The 23,464-nt window shown below is 40.8% G+C and overlaps 1 protein-coding gene across 5 annotated transcripts; it reads left to right on the forward strand.

The window, feature by feature from the left end:
* The first annotated feature begins 883 nt into the window (after positions 1-883).
* Positions 884-22,356, forward strand: NAA30 (N-alpha-acetyltransferase 30, NatC catalytic subunit). 5 transcript variants are annotated; one of them, XM_068682390.1, is made up of 5 exons: positions 884-986; positions 1,280-2,230; positions 9,521-9,644; positions 11,719-11,774; positions 19,109-22,356. In XM_068682390.1, exons 2-5 carry the CDS (start codon positions 1,283-1,285, stop codon positions 19,244-19,246), a joined length of 1,266 nt encoding a protein of 421 aa, XP_068538491.1. In that variant the 5' UTR covers positions 884-986; positions 1,280-1,282; the 3' UTR covers positions 19,247-22,356. The 5 variants fall into 5 exon arrangements, with proteins under 5 accessions (XP_068538491.1, XP_068538492.1, XP_068538493.1 ...); XM_068682391.1 differs by lacking the exon at positions 884-986 and having other exon boundaries at positions 993-1,343; positions 1,386-2,230; XM_068682392.1 differs by lacking the exon at positions 884-986 and having other exon boundaries at positions 993-1,343; positions 1,389-2,230.
* The last annotated feature ends 1,108 nt before the right edge of the window (positions 22,357-23,464 follow it).

The following is a 23,464-nucleotide window of genomic DNA, read 5'->3' on the forward strand; positions in this document are numbered from 1 at the left end:
GTGTTTCCATCACTAATTATTTTGGATAAAAGTTTTATAATTCTCTCACTTTCAGTTAGATATTTTATTTTTTTCCTGCTTTACTTCAGAACTGAGCAATTCATAAACAGAAGCCTGAAACTCCTCAGCCTATTTTCTTCCTCATTAAAGAGCTCTGTTAGGACATGTACAGAAATTGCTGGATTTTCCTTGTAAGTCCAGACCTGTCACTTCCTTGAAGAATAACTGTAGCACAGGAAAACGTGCAAGTCTTACAACAGCCCTGCAAAGCTTCCATATGAAAAAAGGGCGAATTGTCTGTGTTTTGAGGGGCTATGCGTGTGTTTTAATAGAAAACTTCCCATTTAAAGGACTTGTCTGTTGCTGTGAGATCTGGCAGCATGTTCTTAAAATGTGGATTATGTAATGGAAAAGAGTAATAGAGAAATGGGATCACTTGAGATTGTTATCTGTAGGTTTGTGCCCAGTGCTCCCTACCAAGAAGTACACAGAGCTGGAATTCATACAACGGTCTTTTATTATTTTTTTTAACTGTAACAAGTTTTTTTGTTTGTTTGTTTGTTTGTTTGTTTGTTTTTTCTCTTTTCTTTTCCCAGTTTAGGACTACGAGATTACTTCTGTCATCTTTGCAGTTTCCACTGTTATCAGTCGAACAACTTCCTTGCAATCCCAAGGCCTGCCTTTGCCTGCCCTGGCTGAGGAATGACACCCCTCATACTGCCTTTGAAAGGCGGAGCAGCACCTCCTGCGCTCTGATCTACACAAAAATCACCCAAATACCCCAAAACACCCTCCAGGCCCAGGCCCGCGGCCCTAACCCCGTTGCTAGGGCCGGCCCGCCCCGCCGTCGCTAAGCCGCGCCGTCAAGGGAGGAAGTGTCGCAAAGGCTGACAGGAAACTCGGCCGCGGGTTACGGCAGCGGCGGCCGCGCTTGGCGGCCGCTGGATGAGCGGCGAGTGGGAGCCGCGGCGCTGAGGGGAGCGGCGGTGAGCGGCGGCGGGCGGGGGGGGCCTCGGAGGCCGCCCCGGGGCCCTTAAGGGACCGGGGAAGGGCCCCGGAGGAGGCAGGGGGGTGTGGGGTAACGGGAAAAGGCGGCGGCGGGGCGGTGAGGCGGGGCCCGGGCACCGGCTGTGCCTTTGTTCGCGCCCCCCCCCCCCCCCCTCCTCCCCCCTTCACCTCACCTCCCCCCTCCCGCCTCAGGCCCGTGAGGCCGCCGCCTGTCGCCCCGTGTCGCCTGACGCCCTCCTCCCCGCGGGGTTTGTGTCGGTCTCTCCCGTAGGATATGGCCGAGGTACCGCCGGGGCCTAGCAGCGTCCTCTCCCCGCAGGGGGACACGCTCTCCCCCTTCCCCGGAGGAGGAGGAGGAGGGGGGGCTGCTTCCTCCTCCTCCTCCTCCTCTTCTTCTTCCACCTCCGCCGCTGCCGCCGCCTCCGCCTGCGCCGGGGCCCAGGACGAGGAGGCCGAAGAGGAGGAGGAAGAGGAGGGACCCGCGGGCGGACGGGAGCAGCAGCGAGGAGGAGGAGGCAGCAGCGACGGCGGCAAGGGGGGGCCGCAGCAGCAGCAGCACCGCCTCCACCACCACCACCACCACCCCCCGCACCACAACCACCAGCTCAACGGCCTCATCAGCCCCGAGCTGCGGCACCTGCGGGCCTCCCTCAAGAGCAAGATCCTCGGCTCAGAGGCAGGGGCAGCCCCCGAGGGGCAGGAGAACAAGCGAGCCAGCAAAACAATGGGCTCCGGACAGCAGCAGCAGCAGCAGGCGGCATTGCCTCCAGCCACAGCACCGTGCTCGTCCCCCCTTAGCAACCACCTCCCTCCCCAGGGAAGGACTGCACCCTCTCCTCCTCCTTCTCCCCCAGCAGCAGCAGCACCAGGGGACAGGAGCCAGCCTGCTGCCACAACTCCGACTGCTGCTAAGACTGCAGCCCGCAATGGACTGGCAGGAGGGACTGGCTTGGAGGAGGAAGAGCAGGAGGAGGGGGATGAAGGAGGGGAGGAGGAGGAGTCCCTGCTGCTACTCTCTAGGTCCTTAGCAGCAGCCTGCAGTTTGAAAGGCTCGGGAACGGACTCTCAGCCCGAGGAGGACCTAACGATACGATACGTCCGATACGAGTCAGAGCTGCAGATGCCCGATATCATGAGACTGATCACCAAAGATCTGTCTGAACCCTACTCCATTTACACGTATAGGTATTTTATCCACAACTGGCCGCAGCTTTGCTTTTTGGTAAGTGCTGGGGAGGGAGGGCAGGAATTGGGAGTGGTTTGGGACAGGGGTGGGGAGAGGATTAAAGGGCTGACATTTGTGGGAATGCTCCTGCTATTCTTTTTATGGCTGAGGGGAAAAAACAAGCTCTTTTGGAAGTATCTATCCCTGCTGAACCCTTCTTCTCACCTATGCCTGTATAAGTAAAGCCTATGTCTAAAAGTCCTGTAGTCATTAAGACACGTTTTAAGTGGTGGGGAAAGGCTTTGAACACAGGGCTAGGATCCAGGAATTCAAGGCTTCTAATCTTGGTTTTGACATTGACTTTTGTGACCTTTGGTAGCTCATTTTATCATTCTGTCTCAGTTCCTAGGTTCCTATTTAAAAAAGAAAGTACTTAGTCCACGAGTGTCTTATGAGTGCTTCGTAGTTCTTGCACAATGGCTTTAAAACTGCCCTCAGCATGACTGGCATATAAACGTCGACATGTGGGGAGACACTGCTAGAGGTTTTGTAGACTTTTTGATCTATTTGCTTATTTTAAAAAGATCAAGTACTACTGTATTGCTTCTTGCAAGTGTGATAGCGTGTGCGGCAATTCGGATTTTACTTAGGTTGTCTTGCTGTACTAACAATACATTTATCCCTCCTACTGCACAACCAAAGAGATTGCTTTACTTGTTTCCTAGTCTTTCTAAACGTTTAGAGTACTTCTTATGACTAAACAACAGCCAGACAGTTTTAGAACCCGAGTCTCGGTAGGGAAGCATGCTTTCAGCGCGGTAATTCCTGCACAGGTATATGAAAGTGAGCTTAAATTGGCCTGGGGGGTATTTGTGCACAGTGGGAGCTTAGCTGGGTTTGATTTCCTCGTAGGGAAATTTGTCTGTAGAACAGAACATTTGTGGGAGTGTATGGCACTTCCTCGCTAAGGTAAATGATGAATTCTTCTCCCTTGATCTTTTAATCAGGGTTGGACACCTCTCTGGAAGGGATGGCTTAGCCAGAGCCGAGGCGCCCTTCAATTCAGAGTTTCTCTGTAAAATTTTAATAGGATATGAGTACAGGAGGTGAAGCTAATGGAATCCATCTGGCCTTAAACTTCCTGAATGTTCTTGTTTTAGGGTCCGGTGTAATTTATAGCGGGATTTATATGATTTATGGGAGGGTTTTCAGAAATGTGCCTCTCTCAGACCTGAAGAGGGAATACAGTAGGATTATAGGAAGTTGAGCAAAGCATTCCCATCTGGAACAAAATAAAAATATGAAAATATTTGAAATCAGTCTTCAACCCAAAGTCATGTTTGCTATTACACGGTGAGTTAAAAGGATGCTGATCACAGCAGAACTGTAATTTTTCAGGCACTGAGCATACACCTAGCTGTGTGTGACTGATTTTCACTGAAAAGAAACGCTTGTGAACTCCAAGTGTTTGTACTTTCAGCATCAAGTGTATCGTCGGTGATGCCAAGGCAGTGTTGGATACTATTAGCTCACCGTGCATCTGTTTAGACTTTAGGTCTTTGTTTTTTGTCAGGGAGTAATTTGAGAATTTTGTTAGGGAAAGAGCAGTGGCAAATTAGCTTGACAGAGCACTAAACCTGATTATTTCTAATATTTATTTCTAACAAATGCATTCAGAGAACAAGGTTTCACTCAAGTTTCCTTATTTTCATAAAACATCCTAAGCTTATTTTTTAGGGACAGCTTCTTTTAGTAGTCTTGAAGAATCAACAAAACTTCATTTGAACTCCAATTCTATTCAGATTTGCCACTTTTATGAAGGGTGGAACAGTGTGAAGCACGTAAAACAGTAGAGAAGAATATGTGGCTGCAAATGTCTACAGCTCTTAGCAAATTGTTTTACATACATAATAATCTGAAGCTCTTCCAGGATCTTGAGTCAATTTCAATGGGTTTTTGTGAGTGATTTTAGTGTTTTTAAGGCTTGGTTTTTAGCGGTTGTCTTGAAGACTTTCTGTTCTGTAAAATTAAATTTGTTCCTGCAGTTAATGGATTCCTGAACTACTTCTATCTAATAACTCTTTAAAATATTTATCTTCAGCTGGAACTGCATATTCCAATTAGCTAGAACAGTGTCAGGATGGTGAGCAGAAGCACAGTGCCTGATCCCGCAGAATCATTTGTCTGTAATGCCTTAAGGCCTCACAGCCTTCTGGCTCCAGGTTTGTCTTGGGGACAGGGGTTAGACTGTAATTTGTTCATATTGGAGAAAAATAGCTGCAGGGTGTCTGTCGGTTCAGTTACTGAATTTCACCACCACCGCTTTTTAAAAGGATGATGAGGGGAAAAGACTAACTCCATTTAAATTTGAAGACAGGATGCCTATTTTCCTGAAAGGATCAGCAATTGTCTGGCGCTGATGTGTTCAGTGAGCAACCTTAAACGTTATAATGCTGCTATCAAGCATCTGGGATACCTGACAGCAAAGTTTTCCAGGGGCATTATGAACATTGTCACTGTGGTGATGATCTCGTGGGTTTGAAGCTTGCTGAGTTTTGGCTTGGTCTTCCCAAGGTGGGCTGTCACTACCAACTAGTGCCGATCCAAGGCTGCTGCTGCTCCTTTCTCTTCTGCCTGTGAGTTTATCTGCTTTGGGAAGCTAAGCTAGCCCTTGCACCCAGCCATATATTCATACGTGTGTTTGTGTGCTTGCGTGTTGTGTCTTAGGGTCAGATTTCTGTTGGTTTAGGTCTCCAAACATACTCGTAGCAGGATGACACGAGCACTGGTGTTGGCACAAGGAAAGAGGTGAGAATGCACAGCTGGAGGGAAGGCATGGGACCAATCCTAACTAGTCACTAGCATGGTTTTGCTTTGTCAAACCACTTCCTAACTATACACTGAAAAACAAGTTCACACTCCACTTTAAAAGGAACTGGAGATAGTAAGAATAATCTTCAAAACCCGTTCATTTTAACGTCAAATGAATCTGTGCAAGCGTCTCCTGACTTTTGAGTTAGCAAGTTGGAAATACTTGATAAATAGCTCAGGTATGGCCGCATTGTCTGACCGAGCTGTAGCAAGGCAACAACCTTCTCCTCCCCCAGCTGTAGCTGTCTGCTGAAGCTTGGATTTCTCCTGTCTCTCGAAGAGCAGGTTGGCAGCACGTGCTAGGTGTGGGAGCCCTGGAAATACTTAGGGTTTATCTATTCCCAGGAATTCTGTCAGCCCAATTTCTCTTCAGTTGACCAATGATAATCATTTCCCCATCAAAGGTGGGAGAGGACAGGGGTATTCACGTCAAGTGCCTTTAAGCATTGCTAGAGCTTTGTTCCTGCATTGGTTGTAAGTGCATTTTTGAACTCGTAGCTCCATTTTGAAGTGGTTTTGCAGATCCTGGTCCTAGCAGTGTGAAAGTTCTAAAACTCCTTCCATTTAAAGCTGGTAAATTAGCTATTGCAGAAAATTGTTTTCAAAATACTGCAGCGTGGGAGAGGTGAGCTTGGGAAACCTTGCCCTGTTCCAAAGTTTGGATAAGACAGGACGTAATAAAAGCAGGGTTCTGACTGAGTGTTGTAACCTCTCCTGTAATTCACCGCTGCAGACTCGCTGCGCTGCTCAGCTGCCTTTTAAGAAAAATCTGGAAAATGCATGCTTTTATTGGGTTCTTAACTTTGCCAGTAGCTATAGCAGCAATTATAATTTAAACTTCCACAATTTTAGAAATAACTGATTAATTCCATGTATGTGGTTTTAGATGTGCTATAAATCCTAAATGGCTGCAGTTAAGATCCTGTTTTCTAATAATACTTTGCCTTTTTTTTTTTTTTAGTTGGATTTTATTTAAGAGGCTCCGTGCTTCACGTTGAAACTAACGACTTGTGAGACATCAACGCTGTTTTTCAGTTGCAGAGAGCTTGGGGGATAAAGGAAGAACCAGGAAAGTTAGGAAACAGCGTGGGAAGTCTTACCGGCCTCATGGCAGACCTGGGAAGACATCCTGTAATATTCATTCCCAATTTGCAAGCTGCAAACTCCACTGTATGCCAGTTTCCTCTTAAGAATCGTGGTTTGAGACACGGCTGGCTGTGCTTCTTGGTCTCACAGGCTTTGTGAAAACCTCAGTCCTTGTAGCATATGGGTATTTAACGACAGCCAGTGAGTGCAGTTATTCTGGCAGCGGCCCTGCACAGGAAGGAATTGCTCGGGTCCAGTTTCATAGAGTGGAAGCAGGGAGAGTGACTTAGTGATTTGCCCGGTGTTGTAAAGAGCTCTGACCGAACTGGCGGACTTCAGGTTAAAACCATTAGGCTAAATGCATCCCTTAATGGCATTCGGTAACACGATCGCTAGATGTAAGCCAGAGGATTCGTGCAGAGCTGTCTCTGTGATCCTCTGAGGTGGATTTGGGTGCGTGTGTGAAAGGAACCTGCAGTCTTGCAGGTTCTGCTGCATTTGAATCGCAAAGTGTTTCTCTTTTAGGGGCTAGCTGGTTGGTTTAATCTTTAAATGGGAACAAATATCGCGGGCTCTGGGTGTGAAAGGCATGCTCAGGCTGTGCCTGACGGAGCTAATGCCACCTTTGCCAAGGAATTAATGGGAATTGTTTAATTTTCAGAGAGGTAATGTTCTTGCTGTTTTATAGACACTTCTGTGCTAGCTCTAGCAATAAAGGGTTGCAATACAAAGATATTAACATCTAGTTTGTTTTAAACATTCAGTCTTACAAGAACAAAGTTGATGCAAATATGGGATTTGAATGCATGGATGTTAATCTTCCTAAGAATTTAGGATTGAAGTAAATCCTATAGTACTCCGTGGGGCTTATACTATAGTAACTTGGGCTGAATTCTGTTTGTGGAAACCTGTGTGCTTCGAATTACTCTCATCTGGCCCATGATTATTTCTTTATAAAGGATATTGTATGGGAACTAGTTTTCTTCTTGCCCCCCTCCCTATTTCAATCTTTTTTTTTTTTGTTTTCATTTACACAGTTTAACCTTCCCCAGGAAGTTAAATTGCAGTTTTACATCATGTTTTAGGTTCATTTCCAGCTTCAGATAAGGTTGAAAAGAAGGAGAAAGGAGAGGAAAGGCAACAAGAACTCCAGTTGAGGTAGAAATGCAGCACTCACCCCAATCATAGCTTAACTGGCAGATTTACCTGCTCGAAGACAGAGAAGGAGATTTAAGTGTTCTGGGAACTGGCAACACCGTGATATTCATGCAACTTTGTGGCAACGGTGGTGAAATCAGTGGGTATTTCCTTCTTTGATCACTGAAAATGATTTTAAAATACACATTACTGAACATAGCTCTTAAGAAAAGTGCCCCTAACAAGAAAGAAGACAAGGCTGCAATGTGTCACTACTCTTGAAGTGCAGGGGGGGAAAAAAATCTAAAAATTCTCCATAGGGCTGTTACGATCAACACTTTGCACGTGTTCGCTTCAGGGCAAAGCATAACTATAACATGCTAGTTTGTGGTGTCTTTTTTTTTAGCTAGGTATAAGATTACATCTAGGTACTCTGCATAATTATAGCAATGTTATGAACAGGCTGTCTGATGATACTCTTTATTTAACTCCCTGGTTTTCTCAGGTCTGAGCCGAGATACAAAACTTGCCTTGAGCTGACACTTTGCATACACAGTTTTAGTATAAGTACAGCTTTTCTTTTCTATGAAATAAACTTGTGTTTTAGAACAAACAAAAGACTGCTTAGAGGCTGTGTATTTCAGTCCACTTAGCTCATGTTTCGGTTTTTGTTTGTTGTTTTAAAAACCACTTGTTTAGATTGTTCAGGGTTGTTCTTGGATACTGTTAGAAAAATGTATTTTCCTGCCAAATAAAAACTTAGAAATAATTATGTTTGCGTGACAAGCTGAAACTATATTAGAAATGGTGTTAGGCTCGTGCTGCATCACAGTGCTTTGGAATTGCAGCCTGGTTGTTTGGGGCTGCTTCATTTTACCTTTGGTAGGGGCTTGTGGCTGGCAGCTGGCTTGGTTAGTAACCCACCGCTCAAATGGAGATGCAAGAAGACTTTGGGCACAAACTCCCTGTGGATTGGTGCCTGCAGTATGATCTCTGTAAGAATTTTCTGCCTGTAGATCCTTGTCCTACAAGCTGCAGAAATGCTCAGGCTGTGGAGTCCGTACCATGGCCTTCAGAGGAGCTGGGTTCACAGGAGGTCTGGTAATACTGGCTCGGGCAGGTCCTTTTTGTTTGACTTAGTGGAGTGTTGTGAATTTGGATTATCCAGGGGCTCTTGTGCCAGCACATGCTTGTGCCAATCATGTGCTGTAGTCCTGGTTTGGGAGCTGGAGCTGAGCTTCCCCCTGCAGATACAGGTCTCAAACTTCCGTGGCTCAGTTTATACACCCATGCACACGGTTTTGAGCTGCTTTTTTTTCCTCTCTGTCAATCTTTCCCTGAATATATAGTAACTCATACTCCCTTTGGATGCTATCCTACTCTGCAGCATTATTCACTTTACTGCTGCAGGTTATAATGTCATTAATATCTAATGCTGCCTAATCCTTCAGTTAACATATGACTTAGTTATTCTTTTTCTCTTTCTCAATATATTTCATGGTAAATTTCTTTGTGAACACGGTGGCTGTGCAAGTGGCTTGATAAGTGTTTGGGGAGGGGTTAGGTATTTTTTTTCTTTTCTTGATATTTCAGGATAATTGTGTCTCCTTGACCACATTTTTTTGTCACAATACCATTGGGATTAACTGTCAGCTCTTAATGAATGAAACCTCTGAACGGTTAAAATGTGTGAAATTAACTGTATGCTTTTTTGGTTTGTTTGTTCCTTGGATGCCATATGACTGAAAATGATGGTTTCTAAAGATTAAATGCAAAAACATTTTTTCTCTGATGCATTATGGCCTTGACATCAACACCAGATAAAAATGAAGCACATTATCTGCCCAGCTCTTGCACATGAAAATTCGGATCGCTGTAAAACAGGAAAGGACTTATTTTCCCTTTGTGGCAACCCATGTTAAAGGATGATTTATGCTTCAACCTGGTCTTTTTCTTTTTTTTCTACCCTTTTCTATCACATACGATCTTGCTGGTAGAATTGATGGAATAATATTATGATTCTTTCCCAGACAATTTATTGGCTGTTAATAGACTGTGACTTTATCTGAGTGTAATATAGAAATAAGAGACCTTTAATCTTATTTGTACTTCTGGAGATGGTGTTTATTTTCTTTATACCTTTGTACAAGCAAATTTAGTGTGGCTGTCTCATTTTAAATGCACTGGTTTACTTTTTCTGGTAGCACTGCAGATCACAAACTGAGAATGCATACCTATATGTTTGTCTTTAAGGCCATGGTAGGGGAAGAGTGTGTAGGTGCCATCGTCTGCAAGCTGGATATGCACAAAAAGATGTTCCGCAGAGGTTATATAGCCATGTTAGCAGTGGATTCCAAATACAGAAGAAAAGGAATTGGTAAGAATAGCCTTTTTTGTTGTTTTCTACTTAAATCCTATAGTTTGTTGGGGTAAACATAGGCGCTGTAAAGATTTAAGCAGAACTGAGCCTCTAGATGTGGTGGTTTGTTGTCATCTCTGCTTTACTCATCCACACAAGCTCCCTGCTCTCTTTTTTCATTCTGCTGAAGTAACCTGAAATGCCCGTGCCCTGTGAGATTAGCATCTGGGACTTGAAGCTAAAAAAGAAACTCAGTCAGCAGCCCCTTACCTCTGCAAATTACCATTATCAAATAACAACTGCAGAAATTGCTTTGCGTTTTTATGTGCTCTCATCATTGTATGTCTTTATTGTGTTCAGGTGTGGGGTGTTTTTCAGTGAATTTATCCCCTGGCTTTCCCATATCAATTACATATATATTTGCCCACTGGGGATAATGTACATAGCTAATGCTTGAAATATGTGCTAATACTCGGAAAAAAATAGTTGTGCATTACTACCTGCGTGACCAAAATGAAGATCTGTTTTGTTGGCAATTGCATGATGAAAGAAAGCTCTCTTGGCAGGGAGCTTGCCCTCCCCCGTGGGTCAGTTTTGCCCTAATGGAAGGGACTTTCCTTCAAACACTAGTTATCCTAGCTTGGTTGATTAAAGAACTGTTCTTATGGAACTCCATTCTTTTTAGTTTGGTATTGTGAAATTACACCTTGTAACAGATTTTTAATTTAAAATGTAGATGTCAGCTTTAAAGGCCGGAAATGTGCTTTACCACCCATTCTCACTAACAGCTTATACTCTGATTAAAGACAGAAAATTACTTGCTGTGGAGAAATACGGGAACAAGTTACAGATTAATACCATTGTGTTTGTTCTCCTCTTTAAAAAACAAACAAACAAAACAAAAACAACAAAAAAAATAAAAACCTTGAAACATTAAGTATTATCATGACTGTTTTAGCATATATGATTTCTTTGTTATTTCAGTGCTGTTCAGAAGCTGTTGGTGGTTTCTTTAGTGGAGCAGAGGGAAGAGGATACAGAGAAATCATTCTCTCCTTTCTTTTTAGCTGAGTCATGAAGGAGCCTGCCATAATTTCATTGCAGGTGCTAGGATTCATAAGTAAATAAGAACTAATGCTGTTCTTAGGAAGATCCCTGCAAGATTTTTCCCCTGCTTTAGTCAGATCATTACAGTTACATAAATAGAATTTATATTTAACATTTTGCTTACTTTAGCATTATATAAATGTTAACTTTTTCCCTACGTTTATCATGTTGCTGTTTCTCATAAATTATGCTGTTAAACTGAAGATGTTTTATATGCAGTAAAGTTTTGTCTTATGTTCAGTGAAAATCTTAATTGATTAAAGCTTTGAGAAAACTTTAAAGCAATCTCTAGATTCCTTGGGTTTTTGTTTTTCCTTTTCCTTAGCTTTCTTATGGAAGTGAGATTTATACAATTTCATTGAACAGCAGTTTTTTCCACTAATAACTTTGAAATCAACTTTCAATTTCACCCCAATTCTACAGACAGGTAGGGATATTACAGTCGTAGAACTGTTGTGAAATAGATGAAAAATAATGATACAGAATTAAATTAATGCTTGACTGAAGGGAAGGGATGGGCTTCAACCATATTATTAGATACTAGCAAATCCAAATGGGAGTGAGCCACAAGAAAAGTGGTTTCATAAGTTCTGTTGCTAATAGAAGTATTTGTTTTAGTAAGAGGAAATTCCCTTGGAAGATGAATGTCCTTCAAGTACGTGCCAGAAGATTTTGACTTTAAATGCAGCAAAAAGGGAATGAATCACATCTTGGAAGGCTATATATAACACTACGTTAAACATTGAAGCCTGTTTCTAATATCCTTGTGCTAAAAGACTTTTGCACTCAAGCTGGGTCTCTGGTTAACTTTAGGGATAATTTTAATGTTCAAACTTGAGACTGCAACTTGACTGCAACTTTTTGTTGCATTCTTTCCTCCCTGATTTCCCCAGGTGTCATGCCATGTAGGTAGCACACAGTAGTTGTATATAAGCTGGCATCTTTTGCATTGCAACTCTGACACTTATTGAAATCTGTATTTCAGGTACAAACTTGGTTAAGAAAGCTATTTATGCTATGGTTGAAGGAGATTGTGATGAGGTAAGACTTTATAATCAAAAACTTTCATAATGTAAACGGCTTGTATTCTCCCATATGTGGATTCATTTCTTTTTTTTTGTTTTGTTGGAGTTTTGTTTTTAGGTGGGAGGTGGGTTAGCAAGAAGCTCTTTGATAATAGAAGGAAAAACAACCTCCAAAAACATATGGCACAAATAGAAGGGCTTTCTAAATTTGTCATAAGTTCTCAAATACAGAGTTTTGGGTTCTGTTTTACTCTGGGAAGTTGCCTCAGCCTTTAGTTGCAGGCACATTTTCCTCTAAAGGTTCTAGTTCAAGGTGCTGTTGACCAGTGTAACTTGTATGTTGTCGTAACACTTCCAAGCTTTCAGAATATACAAAGATACTGGAACAGTACGTGCTGTGATATTGCAGAATGCAGTTTTATCCCAGCAAGTCATTGTTATCCTGACAATGCTTAAACCATATAACAAAGCACTAACAGCTCGAGTGATTCAGCACGTCGGTGAACGCTTCAAGGAAAGTGACTGAATCACTGTCAAACTTTCTCTGGCCTATGTATTACTAGGCTTTCCTTTTACCAGATTACAGTCCCTCTGTCCCTCTCTGTCTCTCTCGTTTGCATAAATGAAGCAGCTATCTTTGTGCCCTGTTTAATTTGTGAGGAACTCTCCCTGCATCCATTCTCCTTAATCCAGTTATCTGTCCCTTTAACTTTCATCTGCTTGCTACAATGCAATTGTTAGCTTGTTCCTGATACCTGAACACCGTGTCATTTCAGCGTCTCACAGTTAATGATCCTTTGATCTCTCTGTTATCTCCTTTCAACTGCTCCCCTGATTGTCCTGATGAAGTTTTTTATGCAAAATTGCAGTTTTTCTTACAAGACTTCTGGCACGTACTCTGTTAACTTTTCCACATGTTGTGTTATGCCTTTTGTGGTATCCTTTTGTGTGTTCTGCTTTCATTCAACAACTTGTTTGAGCTATTTATTCCTCCCTTCAGATTCCTTTATACCTCTGTTTTCTGGTGTAATTTTTCTACAATTCCTGTTGTATACAAGCATTGTAGTGCAATTTGATAGTTCTGCAGTAGTTTAAGTTCTTCTTGTCTTGATGCTTGTATCATATGTAATATGCTTTGGTCTAATCTGTTCCACTGTTTGCGACCTTGAACTATTCAAGGAAAGTTTTTTGTTTGTGTCTTCTTTTCCATCGCTTTCCCCGGTGGTCATGTGTTCATTTGCCATTGCGAAGTACCCAAGATTTAAAAAATAAAGAAGTACGATATCAGTGTGTTCACGTTGCATTGGGAGAACTGAGCTGCAGAGACATGAAATGAATTGCCTACTGCTGTTAGTCATTAGCAGAGCTGTGTATTTCTGCTCAGGCCACCAGAGCTTCAATACTCCCCATATTATTTAGGAGTGTGTGTACTTGTGTACTACTTCTCCTGTAACTTCATTTCTAACTTGGGCTATCTTACACATATACATACAGTGATCTCCCGTGTCTTTCATCCTCCCCTGCTCTAATATTAGTCCCAGAGCCCTTCTTACTGCTTTTTGTCATTGTAAAAATGAAATAAATGTGATAGGGATTGCAGGCTGCTCTGCAGTAAGACCTCATTAAGTCTTAGTCATAGATTTTCATCTATGGTGCTGCATAAATGCTTTGTACTAAATTTGTAGGTCATTTTTCAGAGGCCAGTGCTGTCCCTCTTTAATCACATGCACAGTTCCAGCTCCTTGAAGTGTGTGCTGGACGGGTGCAGGCAAGTTTCAGTTCCAGTTTGGAAACTGTGTGACAGTGTTTGGGGGGGGTGATGGTTCAGAACCAATTATGCCCTGTTTCTTGGGGGCTTTTGTGTCGGCTTACTTTTAAGCTGGCACAAAACTTTGAAACAGGAACTCGTGTCCAGGCAGCAGGGAGCACAAGCAGAGTGTATTTCTGACTTCCTACTACACCAGTCTGCAGAGGCGTGCCCGAAGTAATACGATATGTTTATGCTGTTCTTTTTCATGTATAGGTTATCTACAGCCAGAGAGCAAATGTCTTCATGTTCTCTTATTTTCTTTGGCAGCAAGTGTAGGTTTCTTCCAGGTACATGTGGTACAACAATAACGATGTTTACTTCTCCTATGTGGTGGATTGCTGAGAAATTTTCAGTCTCAACCAAGGTTTGAAAGACCTAATTAGCCACCTGTTATTTAAAGCTCTCTGACAGAGCTGAGAAACTTCCCTCACCGCTTTCTGCAGCAGTTGCTGTGGAGAGCAGTTTCTGGCCATCCGATTGATGCCTGGCTGATCAAACCTGAAGCATCGCAGTAGCTTGTCTTTGTGAAGTGTGTAAATAGTTTAATTATCTCTGCTGCTCTTAGGATATTTTTCTGCATCCCTTAGTAAAGTCAAAAGCATGATGAAAATCCAAAGATACTGCTACATGATATAAGATGGGCTGCAATTCAAAAAGACTCTCTTCTGAAACTTGCTTGGAAAACAATTAAAAACAGGAGCATGCACCCATTTTGCATTGAAAAATTCCAAATTGTGGTATATAATATGATGATAATTTGTGGCATGTAATTCGATAAATTTTTAGTTCAAATATAATACTTTTCAAAGTACCATAATTGATGTACACAACACCAACAGCCTGTAATGCTGAATCTTGAAAAGTAAAGGATTTTTACAGCACCAGAGATGAAAATCTTAAATCACTAGTGCTCTCCTGGCGTTTCGAAGTTTGTCACAATATTGTAGTGATTAAGGACTTCATTTTTTCTTTTTTTTTTTTTTTCCCCTTGTAAGCTAGTTCAGTGGGAATAAAACTAAGGCAGGCCTATGGAGCAAGTGATTCACAGTGCCAGCAGGTAGTTGGTGCTATGTTGCATGCTTCAAAGTTGAGAGGCAATATCCTTCCAGCCAGTGGCTGTTTCCTGGCTTGAGGGGGTTGTAGTAGGTAAGTGAAGAGGTGAATTGGCTGGGATGGAATCTGTGGAGAGGCGGAGGTGGTTATGGCCTAATGCAACAGAAAAAGAGGGAAGTGGTCTGATGTTGGGGTGGGTGGTTCAACCAGAAATGGCCTTCAAGCCTGAAGAGAGTACTGAACAGCCTGCTTTGGGCTGGGGTGTCTGGATATAATATTACAATACTTAGGGATCTTTTGCTGTTTGTTTCTTTGGGTTTGGTTCTGTTTGTTGTAGTGTTGGTTGATTTTGGGGTTTTCTTCTCTCTTTTTGGTAGTGGTTGATTTGGGGGTTTTCTTTTCCCTTTTTTTTTTTTTCTTACCTTGGTGACCTTCTCAAACATTTTCTGTTAAAGATATTCAGAGTAGTGAGCTAAAGATTTTCAGGTGTATAATGGGCTGAGTTTCCATTAAGTCACAATGATTTAGAATAATTTGATGGGCTCATTACATAGAAAATGGGAACTACTAATATAAATCGGGTGAAGGTGAATAGTTTTCTCCCATCTCAGGTCTTTTGAAGAGATTTTTCTTCTAATGTAAAAGGGAAAGTGCGTGCAAACTCCAGCAAGCTGAGCATCTGGCTGCCTTTTGTACATTTGCTTGGCCTTTACTGAGAGGCAACTTTCAAAAGTTGTGCTACTTGAGACTGTTGCATGGAACTGCTGCATCCCCTAATCAAAATTAGGAAAGGGAGAGTTGTATGCAGATTTTCCATCTGTAACAAATGACTAAGTAATCTGCAGATGATTCATTCACCTCATATTGCATTATTTCAGCACCACGTAACTGCTAAATAATCAAAGTAAGACTCTGGTAAGTGGAACTCTCAAGAACTTTTTCAGCAAGATGTGGAATTTAAAAAGGAATTGTGACTTATTTTGAGAATTTCCATGAAACTTTAAAGTGTTTTTAAGTGAGATTTTTCTGACTTCATCACTAGGAGTGTCATTTTAATTCAGTACCATGCTTCTAAAATTAACTGTGTATTTTTATATAACCCTATTTGAAATTATCAAACCATTGACAACTTAAATTTTTCTTCATCTACAGATCATTCAGCAAATTATAACACATTCTACAGTTATATTTTGGGTTCTACTTCTCTTTAAATGTTAAAACAGTTAAACTGATGAAGGGCACTGGACAAGCACTTATAGCTTGAATCTTAAAATATGCCAAACTTACTTGTAAGAATAGCAGCAGCTTCTCTGAGTGATGAAAGGATATTCATTTGTTTATTCGATTTGACTGTATTCCGAGTGCACTTGGTTTCTAAGCCAGTGCACTCAAAGTTTGACCTGAAAAAGCAAAAAAGCTCCTTTTTAACTTCAGTTTAGAAATAACCTAGGTATGAGAACATAGTAACAAGAAATGCAGTGTTCCACTCGCACTACATTAAAAGATTCCTTGCTTCTAAAATGAGTTGAAAGTAAAGAGAGCTGAGATAAAATTGTAGGTTTATGAAATTTTGGAAATAAGAGAAAATAAGGCCCTTCAGAAAGTTGCAACTTGTGCAGAAGATCTTGTTAAACCCAGTCAGATCTTTGCTGGTTGACAGGAGCAGATGATGATGTGTTGATATAAGGTTTAACAGACACATTTGTATGACAAAATAGGCCAGAAATGAAGGTAACTACTGAAGATTTGGAGCTTGATTGAAAATCTCACACGGGAAGAAAAGGATCGTTCACGGAATCAAGCTAATGAAACCTGGATAAAATACAATCATGTTTCCTTACTAGATACAGGATCACATCCATAGCCCTTTGTGAAATCAACACGATATGCTGAGGTCGGAGGATTATTTTTCATTGTGCTAAGTCTTTCTTAGAAATACCAGAACAAGTCTATTGCATTAGCTTGCAAGATGAGCATTCGCTCAAGTACTGGGATTCCAACAAACCTGAATTTCAACATTTAGCCACTCCCTTAAATTCAATGATCTGTGGTGGTGGAAATCATTTAGCATTGCAAGGTGTGCAAGCTTGCAGTTGAACACAGGCATGTTGTGTCACTCGGCCAGATTACTGAGCTTCTGTGCGAGTGAATGTCATTTGTAGTCAGAGTTCAAATAATGGTTTCCTGCACTGTGGATTTTAATGGGTCAGATTTCCTGTTGGCGTAATGCTTTAATTTGAAGGAAAAAATACTGCACTTTGATAATTGATTATAATTTGGAAGTTATCCTGTTTAATAAAGTTGCTAAGAGTAATTATCGAGTCACAAGATCTGACAGTACTGTTCCATCAGGTGCCAGCAAGAGAAATTTAATCCCTAATTCTTCCCATAAGACTTAAGAATTGAATTATCCTTAAGAGTACAGGTACGACAGACTGTCCTGCTGTAACTCAAGAATTCTGGCTATTAATGTTAGACCGTGTCACTCTTCCTTTTAGAAAAAAAAAACTTCTAAGTCTTATTTTTTCCAGGCGTATTTTGTTCGTTGGATTGTTAGCTCCAGCTTTACTATTCTTTCAGCATTCATGTGTTGAGAAGCACAGAGGGAATTATCCACTGGGATGTGGTCAGAGCAGCTCGAAACTTAAGTAATGGCCAAATGTGTACGCTAAGTGGATTTTCAAACCTTACTGCAGGTGGCCAGTCTGACTGTGGTAGCCTCCCTCTCTTACATTGGCTTAGCCACTCCTCAGATTGCAGAAAGCAAACTTAGAGAGAGAAATGAATCGTTTTTCTACCAGGTTGCTTTATGAAGTAGATCAGCAAGAAACCTAGTGAGCTGGCAGAAGAGCTGAGGGAGAATGGAAATGCATGCCTGAAGGTGGGGGGGCAAGAATCCGTAAGGTAGACTGGCTTAAACTGATATACAAGTACAGGCTTAAATATATAAATTTAATTTATTATATTTATTATATATAATTTATTATAAATAATTATTATATTTAATGCACATATATCCTGTTTTTTATTGGAAGAGAAGGGAGGAGGTGGGGTAGTTGGGGTAGATTACTATTTTTTTTGACTGTGAGATTTTTACATATATAATTTTAACTACGTAGAGCGGCGGATATTTGATGCTGGTTTGGATGTAGCTGTTAATGAGCTTACACCAACGCTGATTGCTGGCTTGCTGCATAAATTGCTTAGGCTGTATTTTCATTACGTGGTCTTTCTACAGTATCCATCAGCCCTTGTTTAATATGTGAATGCACATGGCCATGGGATTGCAGGTAGTCTTGTCAGCTTGTTGGTTCTTCGTGTGTTCTTGAGCAACCAGGATCTGTCCTTACCAATAGAATCCTTAAATAGTTGAGTTGGACAACAGTAAAGAGGCAAGATTTTTTTTTCTTACTGTTTGGAATGGGTGCACAGTTTAGTAGATACATCAAAGGTCTGTTCACTGTGTTTGGAGAAAAGAAAACCATTCAGAGGGATGTACTTCAGCAGTTTAACTTCTTGTTAATGCTTTTGTAAGTTTTTTTTTTTTTTTTTCTTGTACTTGAGGCTGCTGGGACAATTTTCAGTCTTTGCTTAACTTGGACTGCACTTGGGTTTGGTCTGAGCTATTGATGACAGGTCTTCCTGGAACTGGGGTGTTACTGACATAGAGGACAAAAAAAGAAAAAAGAAAAAAAAAGCTGCTCTTTCTTCCTGCACTTTGCCAGGCTAGTTGAGAACAATAAAGGCCAAGACTTCTTAATCTTCTGAAGCTGATGCAGTACTTGAAATGCAATTATATGCCCAATTATATGCCCTTTACTTGCTCACTAGAATTGATTACTTCCAGGGCAGGCCTATCTTGCACCACCTTTGCTGTCCATAACCTCTTGCATGCCCTTCGGCTGTGAGTTTTTGGTGCGAGGCATCCAAGAAGCCCTGAACGGAGCCTTGTGAGTCTGGGACCTCTGTGGTTTGTGCATTCTGGTTTTAGTCTGGGATTCTCACGTTGAGCACAAATACACACTTCAAACATCGGTGTGACAGCTTGTCACAGAAAGGAGGAGTTTGTATGTAGGTCTAAATCTATGGAATTAGAGGTGGAAGATACTCAATGACAAAACAAAACCTCCTGTGTGCCATGTTCAATTGTTCATTCAATGCATGTTTTGGAGCCTTAGCTGTTCAGTAGTATTATTTTTTTTAACCATAGCTTTTAGGCTATGATTTGATACAGTATTTACAGCAAACAACTGCAATCTTGATATGAATGAAACTTGCTTACAACTACTATTGTTGATTAACTGCTATTTTCTTTTAAATGTGAAGATTGAGGAGGGTTGCTTGTATAAAGACAAGAAAAAAATGATTTTGCAAATTGTGCTTAAGTGTACCTTTAAATAAAAACTTTGAAATTTGTTCAGTAGCAACATACTGCGACTGCTTTCTAACACGATGTGTTTTTCTTTTTTTTCTTTTTCTTCGTAAAGGTTGTATTGGAAACAGAAATCACAAATAAGTCTGCTTTGAAACTTTATGAAAACCTTGGTTTTGTGCGAGACAAGAGGCTGTTCAGATACTATTTAAATGGAGTTGATGCACTGCGTCTTAAACTATGGCTGCGTTAAAAGAAACCATCACATCAAGCAACTGACGTCCCAACAGCGCAGAGTTGTCCTTTGCATGCAATGCAATTTGTACAAAATTGCTTTGCAGGTGGACTTAGTAATTTCCATGCAGCTCTTATCTGTCAGTGTCTCATTTGAGTGTCGCACATATTTGTTGCACTTTGGCATGGCGCATTTGTTCAGAATTAAAGCCGATCGTTTCAAACTTCGAGTTCCTTTTGGTACCAGCAAGATGTGCCACTTGATAGCCAAGATATGTTCGTTCATTTGCAAGTCTACTGACTGTATTACATACACAGTGAACATTTTATCAAAGAACCTGTATGTGGAACACGACTTTTGGTTCCAGCAAAAAGCCAATGTAGATTGTAAAATTCTATAAGTATACTAACATTTCATACAAAAAATTGCCATAGTTTTCTGGAAAAAGGCTTCAATTTTAGGTTTTATTTTTCAATATTGAATTTTCCATTCTTAAATATTGGTACCTCAGTGATTAGTGAATGAAAAAATGTATTGTAGGGTGGGGTGTGTGTTACAATGAGTAACAGTAACAATTAAATTGCGTCTGCCAGTGCCTGTATAGATAAGTATATTTGTCTTCACCTCTAAGTTTGGAGTGCATGCTTTTATTCTTTTACTTTCTTCAATTGTCTTTGCAAGAAAAAAATCTGCTTTTATTTAAATTCTGGATTTGATAATAAATTATTTCAGATTTTTATAATTTGGATACTTCTCCCAAACGAGGGTTTGGAAGGCCCTTCTTTTCTTATAGCAAGAAGTGTAAGCTATTTTGAAAACCTTGAGTAGCTGCTAAAACAGAACCTGATGTTGCCAGTAAATCTCTGCTGGTTTTGGATGCACTTTTTTCTTTAAAAGAGTGAGGGACTTTTAAAAGAAGATATAGAAAATTAATGTAAATTGGTATGATTTTATTTAATCAAAATTATCGCTAGAAGCTCTGAAGAACATCTATTTTAAAATAGTTGGAACAATTTTTTTTTTTATCCAGATTCAGTTTGCTTTGCTTCAGTGTTCTAAAATGCTTCAATCTTTGGTTCTTGGTCTTGGAAATAAATTTCAAGGTGTATTGTATCCATTTTTAGCTGCTCTCATTTTCTCTAAACTTACATGAGCTAAATTATTGGGGGATTTTTTTTTTTCCTTCCAAAATCAAAGCAGTGGGGAAGAGATTTCTCTTTTTCTACCTCTCCCCCCCTTCCTCCCTCTCCCCTCCTCTCTCTCTCTCTGGTTTTACATAGGTTTTACCAATACCCATCAATTTGTTCAGTAATTACAATGTCTAGGCTTTCTTGTTCAGCGTGGTTATATAGCCCAGTTCTATGAATCAGTTGGGTTGTTTTGTTTTGTTTTCTGTTTGTTTTTTTTTTGTGGGTTGCTTTTTTCCACTTTGAAAAAAGGAATTAGCTGGCTTGTTGACGAACCTACGTAATCTGTGGAAAAAAGGATGAGCTCTCAGTGAACCCGCTCTTCTGTAGTTGAGCGATTACTCTTCAGATTTGCCTTACTACATTTTTTTTAAAGAGTTTGGTTTGAATCATGGTCACTTTGCTAATTATCGTACGTTTAACAACAAAAACAACAAAACCCCTACCTCCAGTACCATTTGGAAAAGATCCCTGTGCAGGAAAACTGGATTTAAAGAGAAGCCTTATTTTGCACAGAGCAATCGCACATGGTGATGGGCGTTTCTTACCACGTACAAATTATGAGTTGTATTTGAAAATAAAGACTTTTAATGGAAATTGGCCCTTCTGAGTTTTCTGCTCCTAGATGCTTTTTGTGCTTTTGAGGGGGCTTGTTCCCCTCAATAAAGAAAACTCATGATTAAAATGGTGCCTGAATCAAAGCGTTACGAACTTCTTCAGGAGGTTTCAGACGTAGTTAAGACTTCAATTGTTGGGAATGCTAAATCAATAGAAACAGGCTTCTCTCAACCGTCTTCCAGTTGTCTGGGAAATCGTGGCTGCTCTGGCGTGCTTGAGCTGAGGAGACAGATAAGAGAAGCTTCGTGCCTTGCTAGCAGCTGCTGGGCTTGTATCGCAAACTGCAAACCAGGCTGTCTTGTGTGTCTGCTGATGTTTAAAAACCAAAAAGCCAGACAGGCAAGTTTCCTATAGGTTAATATTTAAGCTGTGGGTGTCTTGAGATTGAAAAGCAGGCTTGAAAGTTAGCTTCAATCACTTTTGGGGAAGGCACTGCCAAAAAACCTTGATGTCTGAGCAAACTTCAAATACAATTCTGTTTGTGTGTTGTAAGAAGTCGTTCTCGCCATGCTGTTCTTGAAAATGCTGCGCAAAATAGGTGCAGGTTTCTTTTCAAAGAGCACATTGCCCGAAAGGTTCTGGTATTGCTGCTGTGTAACACGCAGTTCACTACGGCAGGTACTGAAGCTGTATGCGTTGGTTTGTATTAAAAGGAACGGATTTATTCTCTGTGTTGCTTGAAGTTGGGTATCAAGTGGGAAGTTATGAATTGCAAAGAGATGGAAATGGGTTTTCAAAACAGATCTAGCAATGAAAAGTTGTTTATTTCTCGTGTCTGTTGCTAAATCACAGTCTTCTTCCCCCTCACCTTTTGCATTGACAAATCTTTCTAAGGAGTTGATCGTTTGTGTTTGACTTTGCCCAAATATTGCTATTGGCTGACATGTCAGTACGGATGTTTGCTTTATATTGTTTTATTTTTCTTGTTGTTTTTATTCTTTTTTTTTTGTTTTTATTTTTTAAGAAAATGATCAGGTTCATCACCTTTAAGAAAAGCAGGCATAGTCTAATTGGCATTGCGTAGTACACCGCAAACTTTTTCAGGGCACCACAAGGCATTGCTAAAACTGAGTGCTATGTTTAAAAAAAGAAAACAAAACTTTCAGGTCTTGTATAACCATTACAACCTATATTGGAGTTCAGGTATCAATGGGCATCTATGGAAATATCAAGTGTATCTCACAATACTGGACTGCTGTTTTGAGTGGATTATATTCTTCTGTCCCTTTATCCTTTTTGATGAGAACAAAAACAGTGGGGTTATGAAATGTACAAGCTGTCTAAATACAATGCAGTCAAATAAATGGTTAAGTTGTTTATCTATTTCCTTTTGAATAGAAATGTTCTGATAATTGTTTTGCTTTGTCTATACGAAGTATGTGCACACACTTATTCCTAACAGAGAAATGGTTTAAAAAAAAAAAAAGTTTTACAAGAAAGCTGTAAATACGCTTTTTCATATCACTATTTGATTTTTAATTTCCATGCCTCTGCTAGAAGCATCTCGAATGGTATTTCTGTGAACTTCAGTTTCATAGCTGAACTGAGTTGGAGCCTTTTTCCATGTGTATTAAGTTAGGACTAATGTAGTCAGTCTGGGCTTATCCTGTGAGATAAGGGGGGGGTTGTTATTATTTAGGTTGTAACAGGCAGGAGTTGGGAACTCCTTGCAGCCCTTGCAAAGACGAGAACAAGCTCAGTTTTGAAAATCTTCTGTGCTTTATTCCCTCTGCGATTGCATTTAGACTCCTGAAACTTCCTAGTTTTTCAGCAGCCCGTGCTGTGTGTGTTCAGCTGTGTCTCGCTCACCTGCACGCCTCCTGCGACCAGCCGCAGCCAACTTCTGCTGGAAGCAGCTCCAGGTCTCTTGTTCTTGCAGCAGCTTTTCTGATTCCTTACAATCAGGCTACCCAAATACTAGTTTGTTATGAAGTAAGTTTACTTCATGCTTGCTTACTGCTTGTTACATTTTTTTTTCCATTTGTCCCAACAATTAGGAACTGTTTATGCAAATGAACATCAGGAATCGGATGCTGGGTTTTGCTTATAGCATTTTACCTGGTCAGAGCTTCGACTCTTTCCTCTTCAAATTCCTCCACGGCGTAAACTCTGTGCAAGAAGCAGGTCAAATTATTTTTCTGTCTTGCACTGCAGTGTATTTATAGCGCTAGCATATCTGGTTAGTACATAGGGGCTAAAATAGATTTGGAGAGACCTAACATTTCTTTGAATGCAAAAGTTACAAGAAGTATTTTTCTCACAGCTAGCTCAGGCAAGACTGGTTTGCTGATATTTTTAGGAATGAGTGTTTTTTGTGTTGCCCAGCCATGCGCACTTTTAAAAATCTGTGATTTCTTTAAAAATACAGCGCAGAGGAATCCTGAACTACAACTCATACAGGGAAAAGGGAAATGCTTCTTGGGGTGTCCCC

This window comes from Anas acuta, chromosome 5 (genome assembly GCF_963932015.1).
Source record: "Anas acuta chromosome 5, bAnaAcu1.1, whole genome shotgun sequence".
Classification (NCBI taxonomy): Eukaryota; Metazoa; Chordata; class Aves; order Anseriformes; family Anatidae; genus Anas; species Anas acuta.

Coding starts and splice junctions, on each gene's coding strand:
- NAA30 (XM_068682390.1), top strand. CDS start 1,283: ATGGCCGAGGTACCGCCGGGGCCTAGCAGCGTCCTCTCCCCGCAGGGG. Junction 9,645..11,718: donor ATACAGAAGAAAAGGAATTG/GTAAGAATAGCC, acceptor TCTGTATTTCAG/GTACAAACTTGGTTAAGAAA. Junction 11,775..19,108: donor TTGAAGGAGATTGTGATGAG/GTAAGACTTTAT, acceptor TTCTTCGTAAAG/GTTGTATTGGAAACAGAAAT.